This window comes from Corythoichthys intestinalis, chromosome 13 (assembly GCF_030265065.1).
Source record: "Corythoichthys intestinalis isolate RoL2023-P3 chromosome 13, ASM3026506v1, whole genome shotgun sequence".
In the NCBI taxonomy this organism is placed as follows: domain Eukaryota; kingdom Metazoa; phylum Chordata; class Actinopteri; order Syngnathiformes; family Syngnathidae; genus Corythoichthys; species Corythoichthys intestinalis.
This window is the reverse complement of record NC_080407.1, coordinates 24,027,087-24,049,881: the sequence shown is the minus strand read 5'-3', so window position 1 is coordinate 24,049,881 and position 22,795 is coordinate 24,027,087. Positions and strand designations below refer to the sequence as shown.

Here is a 22,795-nt window from a genome sequence, read left to right as displayed (position 1 = left end):
TTCTCACAAAGCTTTTCTATTTTTTTTCAACCCACTTGAAGCTTCCTCTCTTCTTCTTTAGACAACTTGTGCGCACTTTACCTTCACCGCCACTCTTGAGCGCCCCAAGTGGACCGCCAAGGAATTGCTCAGCAAACATTGAGCAGTTTACAGCATCCATACTCCATTGTATGGCCAATATGTCAAATAAAAGTATCGATACTTGGCGGGAGCATATCGATAACCGATCGGGTTGCAAAATATCGCGATATATCGCCGTATCGAGATATTGTCACACTCTTAATATATACACATACATTTAATAATAGAGGCTAATGCCATGACTTTCACTCACAACACAGTAATTGTTCCCAAATATTTGTAAATCACACATATTACATTTTGGGCATATATGTAACAAAAATGGCAGTAATTTCAAACCCTGAAAGATACTACTAATTACTTGAATTTAAGAAATATCTGGGTCAGGCTAATTTGCCTACACGCCTAACATATTGGCCATACAATGGAGTATGGATGCTATTAACTGCTCAATGTTTGTTGAGCAATTCCTTGGCGGTCCACTAGGGGCGCTCGGGAGTGGCGGTAAGGGTAAAGGTTGCAAAAGTCGTCTAGAGAAGAAGAGAGGAAGCTCCAAGTGGGTTGAAAAAATAAAAAAGCTCCGTGAGAACGGTGGAGGAAAAAATGAGAAAAATATTGCTACAAATCACACATGGGGACACACCTTAGATTTTACACCAACAAGAAAGGAAGTAAGGTGAACAAGGACTTTGCTGTATGCAAGAATTGTCTAAGAAAAATAAGTTTCACTGGCAGCTGGTGACGTAGTGGACACCGAAGTTTATGAGCTTCGCTTTCATCACTTGAGGTAAGAAAGTTTTGCAATGCAGGGATTCCCCTATATTCAACAGATTGTGGCGCACCGCCACACTAAAATGAAAGCCGCCACGCCTGGCAAATGAGATGTATTTTATTTATTTATTTAAATAAAAAAAAAAATTTAAGGCCGCTTCAAACTAGCGGCAGCCGAGTGGGAGGAGTTCAGCGGACACCTATTCATTGTGTATTGTAGCCTAATGTTCGTAACTATGCAGGCCCCCCCTTAAGAGACGCAAGGGGAACGAGTAGGAAGAATGGGAGAACGAGAGAGATAGCGAGAGATAGCGGTCGCATGTTGTAGCAGCCCGCTGTTATTTTGTTATTGTTTTTCTTTATTATTGTTACCACAATAAAGTGGGTAAGCAAATACAGACTTCTCTCCTTCTTGCCCATATCCGGGGCATTACAATAATTTGGATCGGACTTTTCGGCGAAAGTGAGCGGTGGACGGCAGTCTTGGACGGAAAGCAAACTTTGACTAACTTGCGCTGAGAGACTGCGGAGAGGCGGGGCCCAAAATAAAGCCTTGCTCTATTTTCAGAGCGTTGGTCACAGTAAACGATTTATCAGTTCAAGCAGAGTAAAATGATACATATTCACGGTACAAGAACGTCTTTTCTGTGTCCATCGATTGGTAAGAAAAGGCTGTTTGTACGAGTGACGTGTGGGCGCTCCCGTCAGGGGGGACATTTCACGTGGAGTGGCTATTTTTAGGCACAACACCGGCGCGCCAACTTCAGACAATTACGGCTGACGAAACTTTGATAAATGCGCCCCCCCACCCAAATTTCGCGAGCTCTGGGACACTCGAAAAATGACTCTCATACCTCTCCTTGCTAAGTTAATGGTACCTCGACGTGCCTTTGTGTGGAAATTTAGTTTACGAACAACGGGGAAAAAACTATTCACCTTCTCACCGAATCAAGTAAAACTCTTTACACGGCTATTAGAATTCCCCCAGTGCTCTAAATGGGTCAGTTGACAGAAGGACTGTTATTGTTGTGGTAATGTAGTACTTATGAGGGTCAAATAAAAGGAAAAAGGAGGACTACGACGGTGGTCTGCAACCCGCGGCTCTCGGGCCGCATGCGGCTCTTTAGCGATGCTTCGGAGCTTTTTTTTTTTTTTTTTTTAAATGGAAAAAGATGGGGGAGGGAAATATATTTTTTTGTTTTAATAGGATTTCTAGGAGGACAAACATGACACAAACATTCTTTCAATTCATTAATATTGTAATGAAGTTAAACTTGTGGTGGCATAGTACAACAGAGTAGTCACGTGGTGCGTCATTCTCTATAGGATCCACTGCAGGGAAAACAAACATTTAATCATGAAGGCTAATTACGTATTTCTATAGTAGGCTAATATAGCTAGTATCGATAATTATAAGGCTTGTAAAAGGCTTTTAATTTTTTGTGGCTCCAGACATACTGTATCAGTTTTTTTTGTGTTTTTTTGGGGGGTCAAATATGGCTCTTTCAACAGTTTGGGTTGCCAACCCTGAGTCACTACGAGATGTAAGTCGTACTATTGCCACGAGAAAAAAAGTCGCATTAGTACATCGGGTAACGTAGCTGTAATCAGCTACGCATTTTACATACATGTACTGTAGCTGAGAGGTACAACATTAGCCTGGCTAATGAAATATTTCAAATATATCTTTGTTATGGTTCTTCTTGGGGGAAAAAATGAAGAAAAAAAAATTCGCTGTGGCACGACATGGTGAGGCTGTCCGACTCCGATGCAGCCCACCACCACAGCTTCAAAAAATCCTAGGGGAAACACTGCAATGTAATTGACTTTTTAATTTACATGTATTATTTTGATGACATTTGGTGTTGAATGCTATAAAATAAACCAGGACCCTAAACTGGATGAAAATGAATATCAAACAAGCCCACATGAATTTACCGATTTATTTGATATTATTTGAGAACCACTTTCCATCTAGTTTACTACACAAACTGTTATTACTGTCATTTTGATACAATAAGCTATAAAAATTGTTTGAATAGGTTCCAAGATATAAAAAGTGATGTGCACGATAATTTTTGTAGCCTACATAATAAAAATAGGTAATTATTGCATTTTTAATTTCTATACATTCAATTCATATTTTTTTAATTCAATACTTCCAACACAAAAAAAAAAAAAATCAGGATTTAAACTCAAAAGCTATGAAGTAGCTAATATTTTTTATTTTGTTGTTTTTAAGGTGAGGAAGACTGTGACTGAGCAAGTCTGACATCTTAAATGATGAAGCAGATAGCGGAAGTGCTCAAACCAAGCAACAAAGGTCATATACGAAGAAAAGACCCACCAATTTTATCACTGCCCCACTCCAAGCTCAACTGCTGACACCTACGGCACTTTTTAAAAATTTTTTTTTAAAGATTTAAAACTTTAAAGAAATTAAGGGTGCCGTTCATCATCTCTCCAAGCGATATCAGTGGTTGTGGTTTGTTTTCTCTATATGTGCAGGTGCACAATTTGCAGTAGATTGATATTTTACAGCAATGTTGCACAGAAAAGGTGACCATTTAATAAATGACTTAAACAGTATTTTTACTATTTCTTTTTTTTTTTTTCCGTTTCAACAGTTGTATCGTAGAATGTCATGTATCCAATTTCTGACCAATATGTCGATAATTGCTGTATCGTGATATCGTGAGATAATCGTTATCGTGAGCCTTGTATCGCGAATCCTATCGTATCGTGAGGTGCCCTAAGGTTCCCACTCCTATTTTATGCTGCCTTTTAGCTCTCTATATAGGTAAAACGGCGCCATTACAGATTGAACGCGACAATGCGTGAGTGGGTCGTGCAGCGCATGCATTAATTGCGTTAAATATTTTAATGTGATACATTTTTTAAAAAATTAATTACCGCAGTTATAGGGATAAATTGGATAACCCTACCTTAAGCCTAAACTAAAGACTCTGGATAAGTGTAACATTTTATGTCTGTAACGTTAAATACAATTAGTAAACGATTTAATAATAAAAAAAAAAAAAATATATATATATATATTAAAAAAAGGCATGTCCGATGTTTTTTTGCCGATTCCGATACTTTGAAAATGAGTGACCCCTTCTTATCATCGAGAGAATGGCAAGAGTGTGCAAAAAAGTCATCAGAGCAAAGGTTTGCTACTTTGAAGATACTAGAATATTGTACGTTTTTAATTATTTCACCTTTTTTTGCAAAGTACATAGGGCTGCAGCTATCGAATATTTTAGTAATCGCGTAATCGACTGAAAATTGTATCGATTAATCGAGTAATCGGATAAAACAAATACATTTTTAGGTGAAGAGCAATTATAAATATACATGAGAAAACAAGACATTTCATCTAATCTTGAACCATTTTCAGTCAATCAATGTCGTTATTTTCGATGTATATTGTTGAAAACAGCCAACAATTGCATCTCAGATGTAACGACAATAAAAAAATTTTTTTAAAAAACACTAATTCACTGCTTTCACTCAAAAAACCTTTAGACCTTATTCAAACAAATATGTATATATATATATATATATATATATATATATATATATATATATATATATATATACACACACCTAAAAATGCCTTTACGCTTGATAACACACATCACTTCAAAGTTAGGATTTTTTCCCACGTGTTTCAATTGAATTTCTATTTGTGTCAAGCCATTTTTAAGTTCTAGTTAAGTTTTAAGTTAGTCCAAACAGTAAGTCCTGATAGGATTTTGAGTTTTTGCAGTGTTCAAAATAAACGCATGATACAGGCTGTATTGGAGCACATTAGGCCCTCTTTATTAGCGCTTAGCGCTCTTTGTTAGCGCTTACCGCTCTACTGCTTTAAGATAGTGGCTGTTTACTAACGCTGCCCAGACGCGGCCGATTCTGTCAATGCGCATCTAGTTCAACATACATGTGATCTCTATGAGACTCATCAGACGCTACCGGCTACCAACCATCATGCGGGCTAGTATTTAGCAACGTCGGCGTCGTTTGTAGGGGCTGTCGGCTGCAGTAAGTTTTTTTTTTTTCTTTCTTCTTCCTCTACGCACGTGACATCAGCGAGTTGTCCCGCATTAAAAGTAGTCCCAGCAAAACGTGATGATTAGAGCTGTCAAAATAAACGATTACTCGAGGTGAATAAAATTACTCGAATCAGTTTTTAAACTCGAGTTACTCGAGGTGCTCGAGTATTCGTTTCAGCTCTAAAAGTACATAATCCCGCACATGTTCATTCATAGTTGTAGTAACTTCAGTGAGAATTTACAATGTAAATAGCCATGAAAATACAGAAAACGCACAAATGAGAAGTAATATTATATATAATTATCATCTTGATGTAGAGGTCTCTCTCCCCCGTCACCTTCTTTGCTCCTCTGCTGACTGCTACAGGTCAATAAAGGTGGTGGAGTGATTATTATTAGTAGTACCGTATTTTTCGGACTACAAGTCGCTCCTGAGTATAAGTCGATCCAGCCATAAAATGCCCAACGAAGAGAAAAAAAATCATATACAAGTCGCACCGGCGTATAAGTCGAATTTTTGGGGGAAATTTACTTGATAAAATCCAACACATAGAACAGACATGTCATCTTGAAAGGCAATTTAATATAAAAATACAATAGAGAACAACATGCTAAATAAATGTACAGTGTACAGCAGGGGTCGCGTTAACCGGATATTTTCCGTCGTTGACCAGTTTTTTAAAACGGTGACGGAAAAAGCTGAAGTCCGTCCGTCATTTTGACAGGTTGCAATTCACACCCCAGACCACAGGGTGGCGAGTTAGCATATTAACCCTTGAGAGTCGAAGGACGCGCCGGCGCGTCCTCAGCGCACGTCGTCTTTGAAGCTCCCTCGCGTTTTAATTATGTCACCCACATGCCGTTGGTTGGTCTCGTTTTAAAGTGCGGAAGTTGCGGTTTACTCTCGTTGTTATTTGAAGTCAATCGACCAACTAAAACGTGAGATATTGTCATTTAAGTTTTATAGTTTTATTGTCCTCTCAAAAAAAACATTAAAACGCTGCATGGATAATTTGTTTATGTCTATATTTCCATCATTTCTTGTCCTTTTTCAAAACGGAAGCTCCATGAAAAAAACATAAATCAAACGAACCCTTTCAAAGTCACAGTGGAAGCACAACATGAGTTTTTTTTTTTTTTAAATAAATATAACTGCCGTGCGAGGTTCCACCGAACGAGAGGGAGGAGTGTTCTGAAGCAGCGAGGTGGCGACCGACGGCCGTTTGAATCGAGCGAGCGAGCGACTTTGTGTGACTTTGAGAATGAACGGATAACTAAATTTAGTGCAAGCAATTGTGCTTTTTGATCAACGTGAGGAAGAGGATGGTCCAAATTCGTCATCATCGTCTTCTTCGGAAGAGTCCTCGAGTGAAGATAGTGACGGATTTGAACACGTGGGTGACGCCATCGACGAGCAGAGGTAAGCCAACCCACTTTTTTTTTTTTTTTATGCTGCTGAAAAAGTTTCTTTTGAAAGTTTCTTTTGATATTGCAAGACAAAGTTAATTTTGATGCAATATAAGTGTGTGTTTTTGTATATAATAATAAAATGTGCATATCGGATCAAAGTATAATTTGTGGTCTTCCTTCTATATGAAGATTAGGGATGTAGCACATATTCAGCTATGGTATTCTTTCTATTGTCATACATATAGATTTCCATTATTATTTATTTCTGTATATATTTTTATTTTATACTTTATTATTTTCATAAATACTGACTTTTTTTTCATGTACATTTATAGTGACAATGAAAGTAAAGTGAAATGAAAATGGAAGGGTGGAAAGAGGACCGACACCCCATGGAAGTGTGGGCTGTGTGATGTAGCCCTGTGTCTAATTCCAGGACGAAACTGCTTTTCGGAGTGGCATGCATGAAAAAAATTTAACTTATTTATTGTAAATATTTTTGAAAATACTTTTTTTCCCAGTTTTATATATATATTTTTTCCCCCACAATCAGTCTTCTCAATTTGTGTATATAAATGTGTGTTCAAGAAGCTTGATTGTGTGTACATAGTTTTCATCAGGTGATGGGCCGCAATACCTAAAATCATATAGAGATGGCCTCTAAACACTTTTTGTGTTAGATGGTATATGTTTTCACTGTTCTTCACTGTTTGGTCTGCTGTATATAACCTGTTTTGACTAGAGCATGTATAAAGGCAAAAAACGCCTATGGCTATACCTGTTGTTTATGTTCAATTGTCAAATATAAGACTATTTATTCTAAATTTTTTTGGTTGAATGTTCATCCTAACATGTTGAATAAATATTACAAAGTTTCAAAACGGTTCGTTACGCATGTTTGGTTGTCAATTGGACATCAATATTAAAAATTTTGACAAAACGATTTTGGAATTTTTGGTCTTTTTGGGCCCAAAATGATGATTTATAATTGGTCAGTGAAGGAAACAACAGTTTGGACATGAAGTTCAAGGTGTCACAAAAAAAGGGACCAAACCAGGCCATCGTAAACAATTCTTTCTTTGAAATATAAGGGCAACTTCAAAGGCATGCAAAATAAGACAAAATAGGCCCAGACCTTAAAGGGTTAATTAGCTATTGTCTCTCTTAATGCATGACGTCGTTGGCTCTTCTGTCAGAATATTGTAGCGTCACCGGGGTCTGGCGGCGGCACCGTGATTGACACATCAACGCGAGGTTCTTATTGGTGCACCCGGTGTGCCAGTGCGTCATCCAATTGATGCACAAGATTGCCACCTGTGTATAGACCCCAATCACATGACGTCACAACTCCGCCCCCCTGACTGGAGCCGCCATATCATCATGTTTACACATTACCGCTACGTACATGCCTCCTATTACGGCGTGTTTTTCCGCTCGTTAATATTAATAATCAAAATGGTGAAGGCGTGTGTGGCGGTTGGTTGCTGTAACAGAGAAGATAGACGGAGAGACTTAAGTCCTACCGTATTCTGAGAGACCCGAAGATGAGAGCGAGATGGACTGCTGTAATTCGACAAGAAATCTGGGCACCAAACGATCACCACAGACTATGTAGTAGTCATTTTATATCTGGTAAGATGCATTTAATATATATTTAGAATATTTTGGGCTGACAACCACAATTAAGATCATTGTGTGACGTTGGTGATTGGGGTCTATATCGTTGCCTCTTTTTCTTTGGGGGCGAAGTTGTTGGCGGTAAGCAGAGTGAAAAGGGAGAAAAATACCATGACTTCCGTCTCTAATTTTTCGCCGCCAAGCAAGCGTTACAATATTAATTAAAAATGAATAAAAACTAAACTATTGAATATGTCATCATTATCATTTTAAAAATTTAAGTGACGGGTAAAAATAGACTATGACCGGATTTTTATGACCCTGTCAGTCAAAATGACAGACAACGAAAATGTCTAGCGCAACCTCTGGTGTACAGTGCATGAACAACGAAATGTGAATATACTGTCCTACGCTACGGCTCGGTCCTGGCTATAGACCCTACTCACCTACGTCACAAAATGGGCGTGTCGCTGTTTCCGGCCGCCATATTGTACCTCTTTTTTAGACCTATTCTCATTGTTTTCAATTAGTCGAGCAAGTTATAGAGCAATTCATGGAAGCCCCGGTGTTATCTGACGCTGTAAACTCATTGGATGCGTTGCATAAAAGGCGTTACGTGGAAAAGCTTCCGTTTATCCATTCGCCAGATCCGTATTTGATGCCTAAATCGATGTTTTTCGAGCCGCTGGCTTCGCCTGACATCTGATATCCTGATATTTACAACTATCTTCTCCACACAAAATCAGCCTATTCTCACGCAAGTTTGAAAAACTTTAAGAGCTTGGAGGCTACGTTGCTGGTTGGGTGAAACAGGTCCTCGTCCACGAAAATTCGGCAGGAATCTTGTGCTCGGAAGGTGAGTTACGAAATTTTCAATTCAAAATCTTTTGTTCTTGCTAACATCCACTGTCAAGTCTAATGTATTTCATATCATTTGTCAATTTGTCAAATTCAATCTGAAGTCTTATTCATTCTTCATCATTTTATTTTACAACAACACTTATTTTGGCTCCAACAAGGGCTTTTAATGTTTATATGGTTTAGCGATAGCACTCTCACTATATACATATATAATACGTAATAAATATGAAGTGCGATAGCACTACTCCAGATTGTCTCTAGTTGAATTTATTTTTTGGCTTTTGACCTCAATAATGAAATTGTAAATTAATTGTATAACAACTGTCTGATTATCCCCTTATAATTATATATTTTCAGGTAGTTCATTCACAACGTCTGAGTGTATGTTGTCGGCGATTAGCCTAGCAATGATCTTGTGGTTGTCAGCCCAAAACCCTCTAAATATATATTAAATGCATCTTACCAGATATAAAATGACTACCACATCATCTGTGGTAGTCGTTTGGAGCCCAGTTTTCTCGTCGAATTGCAGCAGTCAATCTCGGTCTCCTCTTCGGGTCTCTCGGAATACGGTAAAACTTCAAGTCTCTCCGTCTATCTTCTCTGTTTTTGCAACCGACCGCCACACACGACTTCACCATTTTGATTATTAATGTTAACGAGCAGAAAAACACGCCATAATAGGAGGAATTTCCGAAGCGCTAATGCATTAACATGACTAGTATCCGGACAACATGGCGCGGGGGCGTGGCTGTGACGTCACGTGAGTTGGGTCTATACAGCGAACTCCCAAAAGACAATGCTGGACGTCCGTATAATTTGCTGAATCAATTTGGTCCTCGATAGAAAACAGGTTCACATCAGCGTAAATAAATGATAATTAGGTACTATTAGTAATAAGTAACAGGTTAGCATGCGTTCGCTATCATTAGCACATCATTCAAACAACCACACAACTGGCTCTAAGTGTCCGATCGCGGGTGGAAAACACAACAACAACAGAAAAGATGATACACGCAGGCGTCGCCTCTGTAGAGATGATTTAAAAGCATAAACAATGAAAGTAGGTTCGCAGCCGTCTATTCTCTCTCGCTAACTCGCCCACTCACTCGCTCACTCGCCCACTCGCCCACTCGCCCACTCACTCACTCACTCACTCACTCACTCAGTCACTCACTCAGAGCTACAGTGCCTTGCAAAAGTATTCGGCCCCCTTAAAGCCCACATTTCAGGCTTCAAACATAAAGATATGAAATTTAATTTTTTTTCAAGAATCAACAACAAGTGGGACACAATCGTGAAGTGGAACAACATTTATTGGATAATTTAAACTTTTTTAACAAATAAAAAACTGAAAAGTGGGGCGTGCAATATTATTCGGCCCCTTTACTTTCAGTGTAGCAAACTCACTCCAGAAGTTCAGTGAGGATCTCTGAATGATCCAATGTTGTCCTAAATGACCAATGATGATAAATAGAATCCACCTGTGTAATCAAGTCTCCGTATAAATGCACCTGCTCTGTGATAGTCTCAGGGTTCTGTTTAAAGTGCAGAGAGCATTATGAAAACCAAGGAACACACCAGGCAGGTCCGAGATACTGTTGTGGAGAAGTTTAAAGCCGGATTTGGATACAAAAAGATTTCCCAAGCTTTAAACATCTCAAGGAGCACTGTGCAAGTCATCATATTGAAATGGAAGGAGCATCAGACCACTGCAAATCTACCAAGACCCGGCCGTCCTTCCAAACTTTCTTCTCAAACAAGGAGAAAACTGATCAGAGATGCAGCCAAGAGGCCCATGATCACTCTGGATGAACTGCAGAGATCTACAGCTGATGTGGGAGAGTCTGTCCATAGGACAACAATCAGTCGTACACTGCACAAATCTGGCCTTTATGGAAGAGTGGCAAGAAGAAAGCCATTTCTCAAAGATATCCATAAAAAGTCTCGTTTAAAGTTTGCCACAAGCCACCTGGGAGACACACCAAACATGTGGAAGAAGGTGCTCTGGTCAGATGAAACCAAAATTGAACTTTTTGGCCACAATGCAAAACGATATGTTTGGCGTAAAAGCAACACAGCTCATCACCCTGAACACACCATCCCCACTGTCAAACATGGTGGTGGCAGCATCATGGTTTGTGCCTGCTTTTCTTCAGCAGGGACAGGGAAGATGGTTAAAATTGACGGGAAGATGGATGCAGCCAAATACAGGAACATTCTGGAAGAAAACCTGTTGGTATCTGCACAAGACCTGAGAGTGGGACGGAGATTTATCTTCCAACAGGACAATGATCCAAAACATAAAGCCAAATCTACAATGGAATGGTTAAAAAATAAACGTATCCAGGTGTTAGAATGGCCAAGTCAAAGTCCAGACCTGAATCCAATCGAGAATCTGTGGAAAGAGCTGAAGACTGCTGTTCACAAACACTCTCCATCCAACCTCACTGAGCTCGAGGTGTTTTGCAAGGAAGAATGGGCAAGAATGTCAGTCTCTCGATGTGCAAAACTGATAGAAACATACCCCAGGTGACTTGCAACTGTAATTGGAGCAAAAGGTGGCGCTACAAAGTATTAACGCAAGGGGGCCGAATAATATTGCACGCCCCAGTTTTCAGTTTTTAATTTGTTAAAAAAGTTTAAATAATCCAATAAATTTTGTTCCACTTCACGATTGTGTCCCACTTGTTGTTGATTCTTGACAAAAAATTAAAATTTTATATCTTTATGTTTGAAGCCTGAAATGTGGCGAAAGGTTGCAAGGTTCAAGGGGGCCGAATACTTTTGCAAGGCACTGTACGTACCTGTCAGTCTTCTTCTGGCGTGTGAGCACTCTTCTTCACGTAAACAAGTGCGAGTGCGCCCTCACGTGGGCGTGAAAGCGCCACAAACTAAATGCATCCATTTCAAGATAAAAAAGTCAATAATACAATTGAAAATACACTGCCAAAGCCAGAACGCGAACGTGGCCATAGCTATAAAGAGTTATTCAGATAACTATAGCATAAGAACATACTAACAACTTTACAAAACCATCAGTGTCACTGCAAAACACCAAAATAACATGTGAAATTATATCATAATGTGTTAATAGTTCCACACATAAGTCGCTCCTAAGTATAAGTCGCACCCCCAGCCAAAATATGAAAAAAAAAAAGCGACTTATAGTCCAAAAAATACAGTAGTAGTATAGGTGTGCGAAATGTCTGATTCTTAGATTATTCGTGATTCGGCCGTGGAAGATTCGAGAACGATTCATAAATATCCACATTCCGATTATTTAAATATGTCAAGTAAAGCGGGACTAAAACACAGTCGGCGCGGTCTTCGAGACGCAATGAGGAACGGACCGAGAGTAAACAGCATGCTTGTCATTACCCGGGTAATGACAATGCTCAACTCACGGCTCTGGCACAACTCATACCGGTAGATAAAAAAAAAAAACAACAAATACCTGACTCGTGCCGACAGCCGTTACAAACTGCGACCACATAATGATATGGTAGATATCACATGTATAAAGAGCTATATGCGAAATGACAGACTCAGCGACATTAGCAGCACGTGTATAAAAAACTAGATGCGAAATGACAGATTCGCCGACATTCGAAATCAGCCGCCATCTTAAAGCAGTACTTTCCTGAAAGGCTGTTGTAGCGAACCTTCCGAGCGAACCGAATTAACTTTTTATCTAAAATACTCCTAAATTGGCAAAATCTTAACTTCAATCTATCTTTAAAACAGTTTTAAAACTTTCAAATGTCGAAAGTCGAAGGAAAGGAAATTATGGAATAAACGGAGTAATTTTAACAACTTTAACGGTTGATTCATAACATTAAATTGATTGCATGTAGTTTAAAGCTGCTGATACAGAATGGGGACTTGAGTATTTATTGTTTTGAACTGTTAACTTGATAATGAAATAGTCGTTTATTTAAAGCAATAATGTGAAGTAATTTCATAACGTGCCAAATAGGGTCACAATTAAAGTAATTAAACATTGTCCAGCAAATAAAGCATGAAAAAATAATTTATATGTTGTATATTTGACAAAATAATCACGTTTCCGAAGTTCGAGCCTGACAGGGGACGAACCCGGAAGTGATACGTTACACCGGGAATAGCGATGGCAGCTCCATACAAAAGGCCGCCATACAAAGCCCTACAAACAATGATTCAAACAGCGATATAAGCAATAGATCGAGTGCAAGGGAGGAGATCCAAGTTTTTGAAGAGTTGGAGGAAGAAGAGGAGCTTGGAATTTTATGTTGGACCTAACATGTATTAACCAGACGCTAATCAGGATGCAAACAATGTGCCTAGACTACCTGACATGGAATGGATACAAGACCCATCGAGATTACAAGATTCGTAAAATATAGGCTGTTATTATTTTCATGATTTGAAGATGCAGGCATTTGCACATAATTTTATGTTTTTGTCTATCTGATGACATTGTTAAAAAAATAATAATCAGACTTCATGTTCATTTTGGCAGATCCGGCAGCTCTCGTGCATATAAAATAAGAATATAAAAACGTTGGGGGGACAGAAGGAGATGAGTCGTTGATGGCTTTCTCCACTTTATTGTAGCAACAATAAGAAAACAAAATAATAGCGGACTGCCGCCACATTCGACCGCGAAGTTTTGCTTCTCGCTGATCTCCTCCTCGCCTCCTAATACTCCAACGTCTCTTAAACGGATCGTGCATAGTGTCTTGTTATGAGCTTTGTGTTTACAAATGTATCGAACACACGACGTGCTGACAACTTTGTTTCTTTATTAACACATGGAGCTAACAGTACGAACACAGCTCGGGGTTCTCGGCAGGAAGTGGCGTCTAATGGCGTGAGGAAATGTAGTTTTTTCACACAAGCGAACAGATTACAAAGCACCACTTCAGTGTTGTCCTGAGACTACATTTCCCATGATTCACTGCGTGACTTGAGCCGCTCGGTGATTCACTGCGAGATTGACCCAATGCCAACACGCTACTTGTCACCTGTCAGCGGCTCTCGTACGTAAAACACAAACTAGAAGGCTATCAAGCGACCACCGTGAGAGAAACGCCGAACCAGTGAGTACATAATACAAATACAAATAAATGTGCTCAAACTCACCGGCGGTGTGTCTCTTACGGCAACGTGAGCGTGAATTACCGTGACACCGACCCGCTTATATGCACATCCACACCCCTTTCCCGATTGACAGTGGATTAACCCTTTCGGACAAGATCGTAGATGACGCACAATTTAAACACTCTTAACCTAGCGAACGCAACAACAACTATGATCGGGGATTGCCACAAGTTAACTTTCGGCTAACGTTGCTAGCTTATACTGTTCATTCCACAACAGTTGGCAGCTCTGCTTTGACAAAGTCATCAGTCATCTATCCAAAAATCACACTTACTTTTTGGCAAATCCTTGATCATAAGCAGACCGGTTAAGGAAGCAGGCATCTTCGAAGTGTTTGCAGCAGAGAACACTACTCGATGATGGCGTGAAAGTCATTGGCTTCGTGCAAATGAAAGATGTCCATTTACGTGCCCTGCTATCCTTTGGCCACTCGTTCAACTTTTCGTTTGAGTGAGAACAAAACATCGCCACACACCGCCGTGGCATCTTACCGAGAAGCAATGCAACAAACAATACTGTTCTATGGCGGCGAACGAAAGATGTCCATTTACGTGCCCTGCTATCCTTTGGCCACTCATTCAACTTTTCGTTTGAGTGAGAACAAAACATCGCCACACACCGCCGTGGCATCTTACCGAGAAGCAATGCAACAAACAATACTGTTCTATGGCGGACTTCCCTCGCATTTCCCGGTGTGACGCAATTTCCGAAAATTTCTGGTCTGCCGAAGAGAAGCATTTTCGTTGTCAAGGGCGTTGCTATGGGTTAAACAAAGAATCTGGAAGGATTGCTTTAAAAAAATTATGAAAATATGCTTATAATTGTTTAGCCATTGATATTATTCAAAAACATGGTTGGCCAACCTTAGTTCACATTTCCGCTATAAGCCTAAGAGGCTTTTGTACAATTTTTGTAAATAATGTACGAAACATTAAAAGCAGCTAATGGCTTGGGGGGGGGGGGGGGGGGTCATCAATAATCGATTAATTATCGAATTGTAGCCTCTGAATCGTAATTGAATGCCCAAAGATTCCCACCTCTAATTATTAGTGTACTATAATGACTATCCACTGATGATAATCATATGTGAAACACAGCTAATTTTCCAGAAGGAAGTCCCCCACCCCAAAGATGGTGGTAGCAAGAGTGCACACTTAAAACTCTGCTAGGACTTTCACAATAAATTTCAGGCAAACTAGCTTCGCAGTGGCGTTATTTTAGAGCTGGGATGTAACTTTTGACCGCAAAACAACAAAGGTAAAAGACGTGCGCTGAGACCGACTGCGGGGGTCGGGGGGGCGTAAGGTACTACTGATTGGATAGCGATGCACTGAAGGGGGTTCCTGCTTTATTCTGTTAAGTACGTATGATAATATTTAAATTCATAACGACAGCTTATAAGATTGATTTAAATTAATATTCTGACATCTTTATAGTGAATATGTTTGCATTTTTGTAATGTTCTTTTTTAGGAGAATTAGGTTGGCTTAAGAATATTTTAGCCCCCCTAAAACACCCCTTAAGACGCCACTGGGATCAATCAATGAATAATAAATAAATATCTTTATGATTCAAAACGATAGACGTCCAATGCAATAAACAGGTAGGTCTGGCCTTGAATGCTCATCTTTCAATTCAGAATCAACACCATGAGGACGGGGTGGGAAATGAACAGTATTTCCCGAATCGGTGAACCAACCTGCTAGTCTGCGAAGAACAACTTTTACTTGCATTTTGCAAGCAGACGAGAGTTGATGTCGTCGCTGAGCTTTTGCGCCATAAAGTTCCGCCTCGAACTTTGCGGCTGGCGTCCTTCTTGCACGCATTGTGTACACTTTAGGAGGCTCCAACTGGATGTTCAAGCGTCGAACCACATTGTTCTTTGTTCGCAAGCTAAGCTAAGCTAACTAGGCTACGTGCGAAGCTTCAACGCACACAAAGACCACTTGATGATGGACGGACCAAATCTTTCGAATTGGTTCCAGTCAAGTAGTTCTGGGCAGTCTGCGACTGCGGTCAAGCCACCCTCCACTCGTTAAAACGAAGTCAAGCTAGCCGCCCCTCATTTGGATCATTGTGTGCATTACGGTAATGCAACGCGCTGGCTTCCTAATGGTGCAACTTGCTGTATTCATAATGGAACGCGGTGGCTGCCCATTTCCGCTGTCATTTCGCCTGATTTCAAAAATTGATTTTAAAAAAATCTGGCTGATATCCCGGGACGGTTCCACTTCTGAGGTATACTAGACTACCCCATGACTCGGACTAAAGTACTCTGATAAAATTCTGATGTATCATTTCAAAATAAAAGTACTTTGAAATTGCCCATTTTTGCTGTCATTTTGCCAGATTTCAAAAATTGATTAAAAAAAATCTGACTGATATCCCGGGACGGTTCCACTTCTGAGGTATACTAGAGTACCCCAAGACTCGAACTAAAGTACTCTGATAAAATTCTGATGTATCATTTCAAAATAAAAGTACTTTGAAAATTGCCAATTTTTGCTGTCATTTCGCCTGATTTCAAAAATTAATTTAAAAAAATCTGGCTGATATCCCGAGACGGTTCCACTTCTGAGGTACACTACACTACCCCAAGACTCGAACTAAAGTACTCTGATAAAATTCTGATGTATCATTTTAAAATAAAAGTACTTTGAAAACTGCACATTTTTGCTGTCAATTTGCCTGATTTCAAAAATTGATTTAAAAAAATCTGCCTGATATCCCGAGACGGTTCCACTTCTGAGGTATACTAGACTACCCCAAGACTCGAACAAAAGTACTCTGATAAAATTCTGATGTATCATTTCAAAATAAAAGTACTTTGAAAATTGCTTATTTTGGCTGTCATTTCGCCTGATTTCAAAAATTAATTTAAAAAAATCTGGCTGATATCCCGAGACTGTTCCACTTCGGAGGTATACTAGACTACCCCAAGACTCGAACTAAAGTACTCTGATAAAATTCTGATGTATCATTTCAAAATAAAAGTACTTTGAAAAATGCCCATTTTTGCTGTCATTTCGCCTGATTTCAAAAATTGATTAAAAAAAATCTGGCTGATATCCCGAGACGGTTCCACTTCTGAGGTATACTAGACTACCCCAAGACTCGAACTAAAGTACTCTGATAAAATTCTGATGTATCATTTCAAAATAAAAGTACTTTGAAAAATGCCCATTTTTGCTGTCATTTCGCCTGATTTCAAAAATTGATTTAAAAAAATCTGCCTGATATCCCGAGACGGTTCCACTTCTGAGATATATTATCCTACCCCAAGACTCGAACTAAAGTACTCTGATAAAATTCTGATGTATCATTTCAAAATAAAAGTACTTTTAAAATTGCTTATTTTGGCTGTCATTTCGCCTGATTTCAAAAATTAATAAAAAAAAATCTGGCTGATATCCCGAGACGGTTCCACTTCTGAGGTACACTACACTACCCCAAGACTCGAACTAAAGTACTCTGATAAAATTCTGATGTATCATTTTAAAATAAAAGTACTTTGAAAACTGCACATTTTTGCTGTCAATTTGCCCGATTTCAAAAATTGATTTAAAAAAATCTGCCTGATATCCCGAGACGGTTGCACTTCTGAGGTATACTAGACTACCCCAAGACTCGAACAAAAGTACTCTGATAAAATTCTGATGTATCATTTCAAAATAAAAGTACTTTGAAAATTGCTTATTTTGGCTGTCATTTCGCCTGATTTCAAAAATTAATTTAAAAAAATCTGGCTGATATCCCGAGACGGTTCCACTTCTGAGGTACACTACACTACCCCAAGACTCGAACTAAAGTACTCTGATAAAATTCTGATATATCATTTCAAAATAAAAGTACTTTGAAAATTGTCAATTTTTGCTGTCATTTCGCCTGATTTCAAAAATTGATTAAAAAAAATCTGGCTGATATCCCGAGACGGTTCCACTTCTGAGGTACACTACACTACCCCAAGACTCGAACTAAAGTACTCTGATAAAATTCTGATGTATCATTTCAAAATAAAAGTACTTTGAAAATTGCTTATTTTGGCTGTCATTTCGCCTGATTTCAAAAATTAATTTAAAAAAATCTGGCTGATATCCCGAGACTGTTCCACTTCGGAGGTATACTAGACTACCCCAAGACTCGAACTAAAGTACTCTGATAAAATTCTGATGTATCATTTCAAAATAAAAGTACTTTGAAAAATGCCCATTTTTGCTGTCATTTCGCCTGATTTCAAAAATTGATTTAAAAAAATCTGGCTGATATCCCGAGACGGTTCCACTTCTGAGGTATACTAGACTACCCCAAGACTCGAACTAAAGTACTCTGATAAAATTCTGATGTATCATTTCAAAATAAAAGTACTTTGAAAAATGCCCATTTTTGCTGTCATTTCGCCTGATTTCAAAAATTGATTAAAAAAAATCTGCCTGATATCCCGAGACGGTTCCACTTCTGAGATATATTATCCTACCCCAAGACTCGAACTAAAGTACTCTGATAAAATTCTGATGTATCATTTCAAAATAAAAGTACTTTTAAAATTGCTTATTTTGGCTGTCATTTCGCCTGATTTCAAAAATTGATTTAAAAAAATCTGCCTGATATCCCGAGACGGTTCCACTTCTGAGATATATTATCCTACCCCAAGACTCGAACTAAAGTACTCTGATAAAATTCTGATGTATCATTTCAAAATAAAAGTACTTTTAAAATTGCTTATTTTGGCTGTCATTTCGCCTGATTTCAAAAATTAATAAAAAAAAATCTGGCTGATATCCCGAGACGGTTCCACTTCTGAGGTACACTACACTACCCCAAGACTCGAACTAAAGTACTCTGATAAAATTCTGATGTATCATTTTAAAATAAAAGTACTTTGAAAACTGCACATTTTTGCTGTCAATTTGCCCGATTTCAAAAATTGATTTAAAAAAATCTGCCTGATATCCCGAGACGGTTGCACTTCTGAGGTATACTAGACTACCCCAAGACTCGAACAAAAGTACTCTGATAAAATTCTGATGTATCATTTCAAAATAAAAGTACTTTGAAAATTGCTTATTTTGGCTGTCATTTCGCCTGATTTCAAAAATTAATTTTAAAAAATCTGGCTGATATCCCGAGACGGTTCCACTTCTGAGGTACACTACACTACCCCAAGACTCGAACTAAAGTACTCTGATAAAATTCTGATATATCATTTCAAAATAAAAGTACTTTGAAAATTGTCAATTTTTGCTGTCATTTCGCCTGATTTCAAAAATTGATTAAAAAAAATCTGGCTGATATCCCGAGACGGTTCCACTTCAGAGGTATACTAGACTACCCCAAGACTCGAACTAAAGTACTCTGATAAAATTCTGATGTATCATTTCAAAATAAAAGTACTTTGAAAAATGCCCATTTTTGCTGTCATTTCGCCTGATTTCAAAAATGGATTAAAAAAAATCTGCCTGATATCCCGAGACGGTTCCACTTCTGAGGTATACTAGACTACCCCAAGACTCGAACTAAAGTACTCTGATAAAATTCTGATGTATCATTTCAAAATAAAAGTACTTTGAAAATTGTCAATTTTTGCTGTCATTTCGCCTGATTTCAAAAATTAATTTTAAAAAATCTGGCTGATATCCCGAGACGGTTCCACTTCTGGAGTATACTAGACAACCCCAAGACTTGAACTAAAGTACTCTGATAAAATTCTGATGTATCATTTCAAAATCATATCTGCCTCATAGTTCTTAGAACAAGGTTCAAGTCATGGCTCCAGCCTTGTTGCATGACACTTCTAAAACACAGGATTGGTGAAAAGGTGTCTCCTTGTCCAGTAGGAGTGAAATCCTCCACCCACTGCGGTCCTTTGTGGAATTAGTTTGGTGACCGCTGATCTAAAGTCAGTGCGCCGCCAGCGGTGGCCACGGCCACCCCTATAAATTGGTTGGCCACCCCACTGGCCACCCCGCTTGCCAGTATATGGTTGAATTGTTGTAGCATCAGTTATGCATTTCATCCCAAATGAATGCATTTATTTTGTTTTGTTAAATGTAGGGCTGTCATATTTATCGTGTTAATGGGCGGTAATTAATTTAAATAATCACGTGAAAATATTTATCGCAATTAACGCATTTGCGGTAGGACTCATTCAAGCATTGCCGCAAACACCCTACAATGGCGCCGTTTTACTTATATACAGAGAAAAGAGGCAGTGTCAAGTGAGTGGAATAGATACAAGCATTCATTGGGGCCGTGCGTTTAATTGCCAAAAGCTTAGTCATCTCTCCCACAGCAACTATAAATATTGTGGGAAGCAACGTGGGGAAGAATGACAGGAGTTGATCTTTTTCTTACGCAGAGAAGATATAGCATTTGCAGGCACCACACACAGTCATGGTTGCACCACTTCCCATCATGCATTTGGGCAGGACAGTTAAGTCGCTACAGTAACATTTACTGAAAGCTCAACAAATACACTAGATGGCAATATTTAGTCACAATATACAAACTCACATTTATCCTTTAAGAATTACAAGTCTTTCTACCTGTGGATCCCTTTCACAGAAATAATGTTCATAATGTTAATGCCATCTGGTGGATTTATTGTTATAATAAAAAAATACAGTACTTATGTACAGTATGTTGAATATATATACAGTGGGAAGAACAAGTATTTGATACAATGCCAATGGGTTTTCCCATTGACTGTGTATTAAATACTTGTTCTCCCCACTGTAGCCGTCTTGTCTTATCTTTCCATTTCAACAATAGTAATAAAAAAATAAATAGGAGTAATAAAAATTTTCAACAGAAAAATATGGCATATTTTAGAGGTGGTTTGAATTGCGATTAATTATTTTTTAAGCTGTGATTAACTCAATTAAAAATTTTAATCGTTTGACAGCCCTAGTTAAATGTACACCTTATGCCTAATATATACATAACACAATAAAACAGAATTGTTGTGGAACTTAAAATGTTGACTGGCCAATTATGGACAATGCACATTAAATCATTAGTAGCATCAAATATTACACAATACACCAAAGTATATCAGTAGCCGTGTCCTTAAGTCTTTCTGATAGTTTTCTCCTGACCTTTGTACTGCAATAATATAATGAAAACCTGAAATTATGGCTTTCAGTTTTGGCCACCCCAAGATTTTAAGTGGCCCCATCTGGCCACCCCTATCAAAAATTTCTGGAGGCGCCACTGTCTAAAGTCCCTTTTGAAAAGCGAGGACACTATAATTTGCATACTTTGTATGTTATCCGAGTGTGTGTATCACACATAACATAAAAATACATGATATTCCAGTGGTGAATGATATGTTCTGATTTTTAATTTAAAAGCCTCAAATATAAAAGACAGCAATTTATGCATATATCCTTGTCTAAAGTTCCCACCCAACATAACATGACACCCAATGATGTTTTTATTTTGACTGCTCTTTGATCCAGGGGGATGGCTTCAATAAGTGGTACCATTAGCAGCGCCTAGGAACGAATGAACAGGAGTTGAAAATTGCCAAAAGGAAACAATTATTATGCATTATATGTTGTGCATAAGCATGCTTTTTATGTGTCATTGATATATATATATATATATATATATATATATATATATATATATATATATATATATATATATATATATGTATATATATATGTATATATATATATATGTATATATATATATGTATATGTATATATGTATATATGTATATATATTCATTGGATCTATCAAAGAACAGTCAAAATAAAAACATCATTGGGTGTCATGTTATGTTGGGTGGGAAGTTTAGACAAGGATGAATTCATAAATTGCTGTCTTTTATATGTGACACTTTTAAATTAAAATTCAAAACATCATTTACAACTAGGGGTGAAAGTGGGCCAGAACGGTCATGAACACAGTTCCGGTATAAGATTCAAGGCCAGAACGCAGTTCTGGTATTAAATTCAGGGCCGGAATGCTGTTCTGGTACACTCTGCTTTGATTCCGAAAATATGACGGCAACTGTCAAAACGCTATGTAAAAAAAAAAAAAAAAAATGCTAAGCTGCCACACATGCCAAGAAGAAAACAATCTACCAACATCAGATTTACATACACAAGTGTTAACAACAAGCATAATAAAGTGCTTGTGTAGTGTAATCCGTTTCCACCAATATTTATAATTTATTTTATTCCGCGGACGGCATGGAGGTTTCCCCAGCTCCTGTAGTTATCAGAGTCTGACGATGATGAGTCACGTCAATGTGAAAATGCACGCAGCAAAGCAAAACGGCTGTACTCATTTATCCGTTCAATTGGCTGACATACTGACATGTTATCAGCAGAGGTAGTTAGCTCTGATTGGTACAAATGTGCATGTTTTCTGGAACAGCAATTAAAAAAAAAAAAAAAAAAAAAAAGTCGTTGAATTGATGCGACAAAAAAAGGGCAATGCAACATAAAATGGATCAAATCTTTAAGAGCAACGAAAGAGTTGAGGAGGCTTATTTATCATATTTAGTTTTATTTGCTCTGATGGGGAGGTACAGAACATCTTAGCTGTCAATGTGCCCTTTGGACTTATATTTGTTCTTTTATTTTAGGCTACTGATTCATTTATTCATTCATTCATTTCATTATGATTTAAAAAAGTCAATGTTCAAACTATATTTCATTTCACTCTGCATAATATAAGTCATTTGTACTTATTTTTCTGAATGTATGTTACTTATATCTTTATTATCATTTAAAAATAAGTATTTGTTTACATTGACTTCAATTTTAATGTTTCCTATGTTCTTTACTAGTTAAAATTGAGAGTTGGCATTTAGTATGTGAGGAAATAACGGAAAATAAAAATTAGAA

At 38.1% G+C, this 22,795-nt stretch overlaps 1 protein-coding gene across 2 annotated transcripts in view; it reads right to left on the bottom strand.

The window, feature by feature from the left end:
• The window catches only part of LOC130928075 (gastrula zinc finger protein XlCGF57.1-like), a 31,947-nt gene extending 15,935 nt beyond the window's left edge, over positions 1–16,012 (bottom strand). For both annotated transcript variants that reach the window (XM_057854301.1, XM_057854302.1), the window contains exon 1: positions 15,637–16,012. In XM_057854301.1, the coding sequence (XP_057710284.1) occupies positions 15,637–15,763 (127 nt within the window). In that variant the 5' untranslated portion in view covers positions 15,764–16,012. The remainder of the gene's footprint in view (positions 1–15,636) is intronic.
• Between the last annotated feature and the right edge of the window lie 6,783 nt (positions 16,013–22,795).